The sequence below is a fragment of the Talpa europaea genome (genome assembly GCF_964194135.1).
Source record: "Talpa europaea genome assembly, chromosome: 3".
NCBI classification, from domain to species: Eukaryota; Metazoa; Chordata; class Mammalia; order Eulipotyphla; family Talpidae; genus Talpa; species Talpa europaea.
Genome location: NC_140069.1, coordinates 129,152,102 through 129,163,836, shown reverse-complemented (window position 1 = coordinate 129,163,836; position 11,735 = coordinate 129,152,102). Strand labels below are relative to the sequence as shown.

At 48.5% G+C, this 11,735-nt stretch overlaps 1 protein-coding gene across 2 annotated transcripts; it reads left to right on the top strand.

Annotated features, from left to right (window-relative positions):
- Positions 1-4,647: 4,647 nt before the first annotated feature.
- On the top strand, positions 4,648-7,087 carry FEZF1 (FEZ family zinc finger 1; the record flags this gene model as incomplete). Of its 2 annotated transcripts, XM_084230178.1 has the most annotated exons (5): positions 4,687-5,115; positions 5,266-5,487; positions 5,755-5,889; positions 6,167-6,299; positions 6,729-7,087. In XM_084230178.1, the coding sequence occupies 5 exons, from the start codon at positions 4,687-4,689 to the stop codon at positions 7,085-7,087; spliced, it is 1,278 nt and encodes a 425-aa protein (XP_084086304.1). The 2 variants fall into 2 exon arrangements, with proteins under 2 accessions (XP_084086305.1, XP_084086304.1); XM_084230179.1 differs by having other exon boundaries at positions 4,648-5,487.
- Between the last annotated feature and the right edge of the window lie 4,648 nt (positions 7,088-11,735).

Sequence of the window (11,735 nt, the reverse complement as noted above, 5' to 3'; positions counted from 1 at the left end):
AATGCCATTTTAAGAAGAATGATTTTGCTACATTTAAATGAAACCCTAGTATAAAAGAAAGAGTAAGAACCAATATCCAGACACAACCAAACTACTGTCCCACCAATCCTGCTTCCAAAAGAAAGACTCTGTGAGTTAACTGACCCTTCCCATACGCCTCATCTGTGGGATGCTGCCCTTCACATGCTATACATAATTAGGAAGAATTATTTTATTTGCTATGAAACTAACTGAAAGTACTAGTACCCTTAAATCTGAACTTGTCATCCATGCATTTGTTAACCTATTGGAAAGTTAGTTCCCACCAAGTATTTACCAACTAACCTTAAAACTCTCGGACCCTTCCTATTTGTGGTCATTCCATCACCCACCTCCAAAGCACACTGCAAGAAATAACAAAAGACCAGTCACAGAAAAAGACTGAGCAAAACTGTAGAGGAATTTAGAAATGCCTTTTTCCTCTCTGGAAGGAAGGCATGTAGTCTTTGGTGCTACTTATTAAAGTAAAAGAAAGTGTGGGTGAGTCTGAAAGTCTGGGAAGGGGAGGTTGTCAAAATTAATACTAAATCTTCTCTCCTACCTTTAGCTAGTAAGAAACAAAGAAGACTCTTGGTTTTGCTGTGGGAGGGTGTTGGTTTGTGGATATTTAAAAAGCCTCAAGAATGTAAAAACATCACTAGAATGAATTCATGCACTTGGCAGAAGGTTGGATAAGTTATAATATTTCCCAATCCACTTTACATTTTAAAAAATTCAACAGTATTTTATAACTTATTAAGGAAGATGAAATGAATGGTTATGGATTATTTGGTAATTGACAGCTCTACAACATTGCCTTTTTATTTCAGAGTGCTATAATCTTGACCAAAACCTGCATTTACTTGTGACAGGGATGTAAATAAAAAGTCTGTGAAAATTATGCAAGTTCTTATGTAATATCGGGAACACAGCTTAGAAAACATTGAAATCAAAACTAAATTACATCAAAAAAGGAGAACTTTAAATTATTTGAGAGGCATAGACCATTTATCTCATTTTTTCAAGTCTTAACCCAGAGTCTTGTTATCTGGTCTCTTCATATTGAGGGCTGTTCTGTTTCCCTCAGGACATCTCATTCAGGATAAACCACACACTTAAGACTTGCCTTCAACAAGGATTTAAAGTGGGTAGGCAGGCAAATCCTGCCATTCCATGACTGAGAAGAACAGGGACAATTAATCATCAGCTCTGATGCAAAGTAGTGGGATTATTGGAGTCTCCAAGAAAACTATAAGTTTCTATTTTGTCATTAACAAAACAAACAAGGTTCCCTTGCATTTTCCTAAGAAATACACTAAAAGTGACAAATGGTTTCAGAAGCCTTAAATTTGCCAAATATGTTCTGCTTTGATTGGGGATGGGGTTTTGTTAGTTTTCAAATGTTTGGAGAAAAATCCCTAAAGTCCTGGATGAATTTGATAATAAGAGGAACCCCTTTCTAAATGCTTTTGCGTTTTAAGACAGCTGTTTTTTTTTTTTTTCAGGAAGGGGATAACTGCTCCTTTGCGATATTTGTGTTACTCAAATGACACTATACTTTCAAACACTTGTCAAAAAGGCAAATCCCGAAAAGATCAGTGAAAAAGCAAACTATTGAAATAATAACTATACAAAACACGTACAGCCCTTAGCCAATAATTTTCCTTTTTAGTTCGGTGTCCACCGAACGAGAAATTTACCGAGGTCAAATAAAGGCTCTTTTGCCGTTAAGCAGGAGGGCGTGGGGGAGGGGAGACAGAGAGGGAGGGACACGCGACGAACGTGAAAGAAACTGGTGGCATTCAGTCAAGAAGGCAGGTAACGCTCCGGAAGCGGGTGAGTTGTGCAAGTCAGCTGGGCGCTCCAGAGCTTTCCCGGGCCGAGCTGCTTCGTCCTTCTTTTGCTTTTTCCTTTAACCCTGGCCCTGAGGTCGGAGGCGTGCAGCAGGAGGGGAATTTTTCATATTGGGAAGCGGCAGGTAGGAAAGGAAACCTGATCCGCCCCAAAAGGCAGCAATTAAAGTCTTAACCGCGACCCATCTGTCGTGGGACGCCCCCAGCCCCCACTCTTTCCCGGAGCAAAACGGTCCCTGCGCCCTTTGTCTGAGCAGGGGAGAAGAGAAGACAGGTTCTGCGGGCCCACCAGCCAAAGGAAAGACCTTTTCCAGCCTGGGCGCACCCTGAGCCAGCGGAGGATCCCCGCGAAGAGCTGCCGCGGGTGTGGCGCCTCTCCCCGGACCTGGCCCGGGGGCTCCGCGCTCGCCGGTTTCTGCCCTCCGTCCGCTGCAGCCGTCCACGCAGCCCGCGGCCACCCGGACACCTGAAACCTGGCGCTTCCAGACCGAGCTGCGACGGCCGGTCACACCCAGACCTTCCCCCCACCAGGCCCTTTGACGGCCTCCAACTTTCAATAGGACTCACTCCTCCTCCCCCATTCCGCAACAGTTGGGTTTCCCCGCCACCCAGCCAGCTGCTCTGCTCCCCCGTTGGGCATCGGGCGGGCGCGTTCCCAGCCCAGGCTCTCTGGGTTGCCACCCTCTTGGCTCGCGGGGCGGGGGCGAGACAGACCCTCACCTAAAGCCAGAGTGGGGGGGTTCCTAGCATGTGCAGAGCAATGGGGTAGGGAGAAAGGAATTTTTGGAGACCGATTTCCTCTGTGAAAGGTGCACCTGCATTTTTGAGTGGAACTGGTCAGTGGCTCAACAATCCCAGAGGTTCTGGCCTTCCCCGCTGACCCTTTCCAAGGCTCTTGTTGGAAGACGACGCCCATAGCAGCTTGGCCCTATGTCTGGCACCGCCACCAACCGTTCTACACGCACCCACGGGGGTAACTCACCAGGTAGATGGCACCCTGGGCTGCTGCGTTCGCTCGCTCTCCCGGACGTGGATGGCGCAGGGCCCAGAGGTCGCACCTCTGCGCTCCTTCTCCGCCTCTCGGCGCGGGCTCGGGGTCTCTGCGTTCTCCTCGCGAGGCAGCTAGTGCATGCCCGGCCCTGGCACCGCCGCCCCGGGGCTCAGCTCCGCGCGCTCGCAGGCGTGCCACCCTCAGCGACAGGGAGGCTGGCGCCGCTGCTCCGGGCGCGCTCTCGGTCGCGGCCGCCTGGGCGGCAGAACCTGCGCTGCCTGAGTCAATGCCACCGGAGTCTTGCCGGGCCACTCCGTAGGCTCCCCGCGGCGCCACACTAGGTGGGCACCCGGCTGCTGGGCGTTGCAAAGGCTTGGTGTCCGCGAGTTCTCTGGGGGACGGAGGTGTGGCTGTGGCCGCGACTGGGGCTCCGGCTGCCAGGGGAGCTCGCCGCTCGGCGGTGCACGCGCGCCCTGGCCTCCGCCTTGCGGCTCGGAGGGGGCCTGGGGACCGCGGCAGCAGGGAGGTTGTGGGTGGGGAGCAGTAAGTTCTGTTTTCCGTCTCCGCTCAACGTTCAGTGTTTGAATTGCTCGGGGAGAGCTCGCTGAGCGCGGGCACTTAAAGAAAGGCACTCTTTCCGGGCGCTCAATGGAACAGACCCAGCGCGCGCGCGTGCGTGTGTATTGGTGTGTATCGAGGGTGGGGTCCAGTCCCGGCCCAGGTATCTCTTGGTGTGACACCGCTTATCCTTGCATCGCCTCAACTTTGTGGATGGAGTGTGTCTTTCCCAAGCGTCTGCCATACCATCGTATTTACAAAACCACAAACACATAACGAGCCTCCCAAGGCCTTTCGTTGTCCGGGGGCTGGTGGGGGGGTGGGTGGTGTTTGGGAGGCCAGTTACCTGCTGGCGTCTTCCAAAAGGTCCGGACTCGGTTCGGGCCGCGGAGACTGGAGAATGCCGGGAGCAGGCAGCCCGGGGCCCTAGAGGAAAAACAGGGCTTGTGGAGGAGCCGGTGCAGCTCTGACTTGGGCCCAGTCCTGGCCCAGCAGAACCATGCAGGGAAAAGTGGGATTTTGCTGTCGGAGGCTTCCTGGCCACGGCTTTCAGGAGCCAGGTGTTTGATAAATATAGCCTGGCGTTTGCTCCTGCATTAGACTCCTTTCCTTATTTAGCCTTTGCACAATGATTTTAGATGATGTCACTTAGAGCTAAACGAGAAAATTGATCTCAGATTTGCTTGGCCTCTAAAGCCTGGTTAAACAGATTGAGATTAAAAAGACAGAGGAAAAAGCGGGGGGTGGGGGTGGGGAGGGGGGCGGGGGGCGGAGGGAGCGAAGTGTGCGTCCAGGAGCGTGTGCGCAGAGGGGAGGGTGGGCCGCGCTGCCCGGAGCGCCCCCGCCTCCTAGGGGCGGGGGAACCTCCCTCACCAATGAAAAGTAGTCACTGACTGCAGGAAAAAAAAAAAAAAAGTTTTCCTGTTGACTGTTGGAAGCGAATTGAGCAATTATCTAGTTTACCTTCTCCTCTTGGAAGTTAACGATTGGCGAGATCTTGGCTGCGTTATTGACACAACACTTTCTATTGATAGAAATAAGTAGTGATTGTCCCCGAGTCATTGGTGCGCCAAGAACTCTGCGATGGGCTGGCAGGAGTCCATTGGGCTGGGCAGGCAGGTTCGGCTGGTGATGCTGGGGAGGAGGAGGAGGAGGCTGCTGGTGGTGATGGTGCCCGTCCTGCTCTCTGCAGGTCTGTGACAAGCAGGGGAACGAAGCGACGACGGCGCAGCCCGGCCCCGGCGGACGGACGCTGGCGACTCCGACATGGACAGTAGCTGCCACAACGCGACTGCCAAAATGTTAGCGACGGCGCCGGCCCGGGGCAACGTGATGAGCGCCTCCAAGCCCTTGGCTTTCTCCATCGAGCGAATCATGGCGCGCACCCCCGAGCCCAAGGCCCTGCCCGTCCCCCACTTCCTGCAGGGAGCGGTGCCCAAAGGGGACCCCAAGCATGCTCTTCATCTTAACTCGTCGATCCCCTGCATGATCCCCTTCGTGCCTGTGGCGTACGACACGAGCCCCAAGGCTGGGATGACCGGCTCGGAGCCGCGGAAGGCGAGTCTGGAGGCTCCCGCGGTGCCCGCGGCGGCGTCTGGGGCGCCCGCCTTCAGCTGCAGCGACCTGCTCAACTGCGCGCTGAGCCTCAAGGGCGACCTGGCCCGCGACGCGCTGCCCCTGCAGCAGTACAAGCTGGTAAGGCCGCGTGTGGTCAACCACTCTTCCTTCCACGCCATGGGAGCTCTGTGCTACCTGAATCGAGGTGATGGCCCGTGCCACCCGGCGGCCGGCGTCAACATCCACCCGGTAGCCTCCTATTTCCTCAGTTCCCCTCTGCACCCGCAGCCAAAAACGTATTTAGCCGAAAGGAATAAATTGGTGGTCCCGGCGGTGGAGAAGTACCCCTCGGGAGTAGCTTTCAAAGACTTGTCCCAGGCTCAGCTGCAGCATTACATGAAAGAAAGCGCCCAGCTTCTGTCAGAAAAAATCGCGTTCAAAACCTCTGACTTCAGTCGAGGCTCTCCTAATACCAAACCCAAAGTTTTCACTTGCGAAGTGTGTGGAAAGGCAAGTACTGTGTAGTAGAGATGTCTTCCTTCCATTTTCTTTTCTTTTCTTTTGTTTTATTTTAGCATTATATGTATACCCCTGTTAAAAGCTTCCTTCCTTTCTGCCTTGCTTTCTTCCTTGCTTTCTTCCTTCCTTCCTGCTTTGCTTCCCGTTTTATTTTGTCATTGTATGTATACATTTGTTGTAAGGTTATCACCTTGCTCCGCTCCCTTTGCTCACTTGAATTCAAAGTGCTAACCTGTGCTACATGTGTTTTACTTTAAGGTCTTTAACGCACACTATAACTTAACTCGTCACATGCCGGTGCACACAGGAGCCAGACCCTTCGTTTGCAAAGTGTGTGGAAAGGGCTTCCGTCAAGCCAGCACCCTGTGCAGGCATAAGATCATTCACACCCAGGTGTGTTCCTCTGTCTCAGTTTCACCTGGCTTACACCAGCATGGTTTTGTAGCAAAAGCGACTGGTAAACCCTTACTCTTTAACTCAAGGTTTATTTAAAGTGTGTTAGTTGGAAATGCCAGGTAGTCTTTGCCTTTGTTTTGTTTAAACTCATAAAAGAAAGCCTCACAGTGTTGTTGGGTTGGTTTTTTTGGCTTTTTTTTTTTTTTTAAGTTTGCAGCATCCCACTTGAAAACAAAATAACGTAGCTTTTCTGCTTTTCCTACTTTCCTCTTAGGAAAAACCTCACAAATGTAACCAGTGTGGCAAAGCATTTAATAGAAGTTCCACTTTAAACACGCATACCCGAATACACGCAGGCTACAAACCGTTTGTGTGTGAATTCTGTGGCAAAGGATTTCATCAAAAAGGTATGGAACTCAAGGACATTTATCTTTTTGGCAGTTCTGCCCTAATTGGTGTTCTTAGGATATTTTAGAAAATGTTACAACACAACTAGTTACTAAGCGCCTATGTTGGGATTCTAACCTCCAACCCTCAAGTCTGATTGGTATTAGAAAATGAATAGTTCATTACCAAGGGGGCATTTCTTTTTAACCACCTGTTCTCCATGTACATCTTGGATTAATAAATATGGATTTAAATGCAGAGGGAAGGCCGCATTGCTGGTTTATTTAAAAATAAACATGGGGAGAGAATTACAGGCTCCCTGCACAGCCCTCCCTGCACTAGCTGTGCAAATGGTGGCAGCTCTTCTTGCCTTGCTGTCCTCTGCCCCCCTCCCCTTCCTTTTCAAACTCTCTTTTCAGATCCCTGTCCCTGTCATTTGTCTATTTCAGGGAATTACAAAAACCACAAGTTGACCCACAGCGGGGAGAAGCAGTTCAAGTGCAATATCTGCAACAAGGCTTTCCACCAGGTTTACAACCTCACCTTCCACATGCACACCCACAATGACAAGAAGCCCTTCACCTGTCCCACGTGTGGCAAGGGCTTCTGCAGGAACTTTGACCTCAAGAAGCACGTCCGCAAGCTGCATGACAGCAGCCTGGGGCTGGCCCGCACGTCCGCTGGGCAGCCCGGCTCGGACCCGGCGCCCCCTCTACAGCAGCCACCGTCAGCTCCCCTCCCGCCTCTGCCACCACCCCTACCGCCCTCTGGGCCCCTGCAGCCTGGGCTCCACCAGGGTCACCAGTGATTAAGGCCAAAGTCCTTTCCCGGCCCCAGCTGGGGTCCCACTACTGAGGCAGTGGCAGACTAGAGCTGGACCTCCTGGTACAAGCTCCTCTGCAGAACCGAGGGCGTGTTGGGCCCCACACTTTAGCGCTGCCCAGAAGCCTCTGCATTCCCTGGCTTTTTGCCTCTTGCATGCACCTGCTGAATGGTTTTGTGTATTATATTCTATATAGGCACTAACAATTATGAGAAATGGGGGGGGGTGTTTGTTTTCTGATTACTTTTTAAACTTTGGAGAGACTTTTCATCTCGGGTGGAGAGATGGTGTTTGTTTTGTTTTGTTTTTAAAAACAAATTTCTGCTGTATTTATTGAGATCTGTATTATCCTACCCGGGAATGCTGCACCATTTTAATTTTATTATTGTATATATTTCCATTGTGTTGATTCTGCGATCTCAAGATGCCTGCCGATTGTTTATTATCACTTCCTCCTTCCCCGAGGTAACAAAACATTGTGTGTATGTTATATATACACGCAGAGATGTGTGTGCCTGTAAAGGCACATTCCACATTTGTGAGCACACACACACATATGAATTAGATAAGGGTGATTCAGTATGGATGAATTTAAATTTTGGTTTTGATTCTTGCACGTGAAAACTGATTCATGGACTGTTGGAAATAAATATTTGGAACATGCCTATTTAATCAACAAACTTCAGGGCTCTGTTATATTATTCAGCTAGCGATCACTACTTCTAATCCTCTCATCCTTCCTCCTCTCAAAAAAGTTCAGCCCTTGGATTCTGATCATCTTATGTTTGATCTGGAAAAAAAAAAAATCACAGGGACCAGACAAGAGTTCCTCCAAGTAGTTACGGCTTTTGGTAAAGTAAAACGTTCATAAAGTTCAGAGCCAGAAAATACGTTTTCTCACAAAAACATGTCTGTGTCCCGGGCTGTCCTACACATTTGCAGGGCTCAGTGAAATGGGAACAACATATCTAGGGGACTCGCGTTATGCACATCCCCGCACGCATTCCAGTGACACCATGAAGAGGGGACTCTCTTGTTTGCATCCTCAAGACACACGCTGATTTGTACACAGCTGGCAAAAGGAGCCTCCGTGTTTTTACATGTGTGTATATGTTTATAGACGAATATACTTCCATTCAAGGGGGAAACATGGATGAAAACCAAACTGTGGCGGGTGCCAGGTCCTTGAAATGCTTCAAGTGTTAATCAGCAGCTCCGCTGTGAGCTCGGGCTCTGGTGTTTTCTAACTGCAAGTCTCTCCTGTTTTCTTGCCAAAACAGTGAAACAACTGCTAAAGACTTTAATTAAGAGGGGTAATTAGTTCAGATTTATCAAAGCCGGGTTGTTATACTATTAGCTGCTCAGTAGAAGCTGCCAGACAAGCTCACAGCCCAATGCAGCCATCCCGCTGGAGTGGGGCCACATCCGGAGAGCGAGGGCCTGGGGGGAGCGCACCGCACGGTTCCCCGCCGCCCCGCCAGCCGCGTGGGTGCGCCTCGGCCCCTCCCTCGGCCTCGCGCTCTCTCCGGGCAGGTGGCGGCAGAGAATCCACTGAGGATCCAGCAGGCGGGCGCGGAGACCAGAGCTGGGCCCCAGGACTTGCTCCCCGCGCTCCGGGCAGGGCGGCTTCGCCTGCTCTTTGCAGCGCCTGGACCGTAGCGAGGGGCGCGGGGAACCGGTTTCCATCTGCGCTCGGGTCTCACTTTTGCGAGCTTGGCGGCGCTCGAGGAAAGATCGAGCGGAGCAGGACCCACGGGTGCAAGGCCAGAGATCCGCAAGGGGCACCGCAGGGGTGCGGCGGCAATTTCCCTGGCAACCTGAACCCCTATTTCCAGGCCAGAAAGGATCGACCGCTCTGGGAGTTGAGGGTCCACGACCCAGCCGGCTCTTGCGCCCGCCGAGAGGCAGGGAGGCGACCCGCAACCCCCGCGGGGTGACCGGGGGCCGTGGGCCAGCGGGTCCCGCGCGACAGACTAACCAAGACCCTCCGGGGCCCCTTTCCGAGGTGGGGTGCCAGAGACCTGGGTACAGAACTGGCTGGGAGGGTGATGAGAATAGGGAATTCCTAATTCCAAGAGCAGACGTCGGGTCCAGACTTCCTCGGCTCTTGGCCCAGGGCGCCCGCCCTTCTTCACCTCATCCCCCTCGGGCACTGGGGCTTTTGAGACCCAGCCCAGCAATTATGTGATAAAATGCCCACGTTTCTCTGTTTCGGATCCTCCTTCCCCCGCCCCACCTTATCCTTTGTGGAGACCAGATCTGTGTTAGATTTGAATCTGGAAAGATCTGGAATGCCATAGTTGGGGGCCCTCAGAATCTTGGCGACTGGCATACATGCCACCTCCCTTTGACTGCTGCAGCCGGCTGTCCTAGGCGCTGGCCGCATTCCCTCACAGTTGCTCACGCGGCAGAGGGAGTTTTGCGATATGCTGTGGGGTGTGTGGGTAACCACCTTTTCGAAGTGACTGAGTCTGATCTTGAAAGCATTTGCCCTCTGTGAGTAAACAAAATGAGGTCAGGGCTCATTCTAAAGAGCAGAAAACAGCCTTTGCTTCTTGAACTTATTCTCAAAACCCCCGATCTAATTCTTTAAAACATTCCAGGTGACACTTTTCTGGTAGAAAAAAATACTGTTGAAGAAAATTCCTAAGCCTACTAAGCTGTAAAATACTTCTAGTTGAGAGAGAGAGAGAGAGAGAGAGAGAGAGAGAGAGAGAGAGAAGAGATTCTGCTCTAATTTGGGATGGTGTGATAATTCAGAAAAGGCAGGCAAAAGGAAATGGTTGTCTGCTCATAGATTTGAGTAGCCTGAAGTGGTGGAGATTAAGTAGGGGAAGTCAAAAGGAAATTCTCTAAATTGAGCACTCAGGGAGAACTACTTGTCAGGAGACAAATTATCAATGAACTTTGATTTATGACAAACCTGTTAAAACTAAACATCAAAGAGGAACATAAGAGTTTGGAAATTAAGGTGGGGTTAAAAAAATAGTAAAGAAGGACTAGCTAATAGTCAATGAAGACCTTAATTTCTCTCCCCTCCAACAAATATCGAAAAGTTGTTTTTTTTTTTTTAATTATCTAACTTGTGTGTGCTTACGTATGTTTATGTTTGGTCATGAAATAGATAACTTTAAAGCATGAAGAACAACTTGGTTCATCCCAGTTCATCTTCTTCTTTTATCAGAAGTTAATGAACAGTATCTTTCATGTATAGTAAAGAAGCAAGGTCTGTGTTCATGTGTTCAGCTTATCTGCAGAGGTAATAGATTGTGCTCTCTCTCTCTCTTGCTCTCTCTCTGTTAAAATTGAATTTTGTTATAGAGAAAGGTGACCCACAGCACTGCTGAGACCAGTTTTAGAAAGTTACTGAACCTTACATTTTGTTCAGTTTGGAAATTAGAATATAGAACAGAATTAATAGTGTAAGTAGTTAATTCCTATTGATTTTATTTTAACACAGAACCCAAATCCTGATTTCCAAATATCTTTTCCCAAAAGATATAATTTGTTTAAACTACAATTTTTACCTTGAGAACTAGTTATTGTTGAAGATTTGGAGTAGTATCAAGTTTTTAGTAATGAATGAAAGCATTATTTAAGTGTTTCATATCAAACCAGCTGTTAGTAAAGTTTGAAACATAATGAGTTTCTCATACAACTTTGCTTCTTTCTCAATGTGGAAGAAATAAGTGCCCAAGGTATACTAGAATCTTAATTCCCAGAATCATAGCAGCCTGTTTCATGGATGCCCCTTACATGACTTCATGCTTTAAAGGAACCTATTTTGTGACCCAGCATAAACATATGTAAGAGTTTTCACCATCAGAAATAGTAATTCTGTTCATTTGGTGACAACTCACAGCACAGGCTAAATTATAACTGTAATGGGTCTGTTTTATCTGTTTTGTATTCATCCCAAATTTTACAATGTGCAATATAAATTATCTCAAATTTAAAGTCAGGAACAAACAAGTGTCTTATCACTTTACAAACCATTGTAATGAGTGAATCTTTGCTATACCTGAAATTTATTATTTTAAAGGATCATGTCCTACTTTATTATCAAGAGTATATTTTTAAAAGCACGAAAATTAAAGGCAAATCTCATTTTCAATGGGTAAGAATACGAAGTTGTTGACTGATCCCCCCCTCCAAAATTTGAGCCAGATAAAACATTACCTGTTTGCTATGTGTTTGCTGAAACCACAGATTACTTTCATATCAGAAGTTATGTATAGCCATTCAGCTAAATTAGAAACCCAGAAATAAACCATACTTGTAAGTGGAAGGTACTTTATTATGAATTCCATTGTTTCTAGAAATCAATATGCCCATTGCAGTTCTAGGACAGACTAACTAAAAACAAATAGAGATTTATTAATCAGCACATGGGTGATTTGTACACTTTAATGTTGAAGCAATTGCCAGCTCTAGCCAGCTAGGTTATCATTCTCCAGGTAACAGAGTAGAAGAGTAGGAAATCTGTTGTTTAAATGACCTTGATAGGAAAATCTACCTTTGTTGTTATGTTTTTTTGATTGTATTGTGACATATTGTCTATAATGAACCTTCAGGAAAAGTCAAAATCCATCATGCACTTGAATGGGCACAAAGTTATCACAAATAACCATGT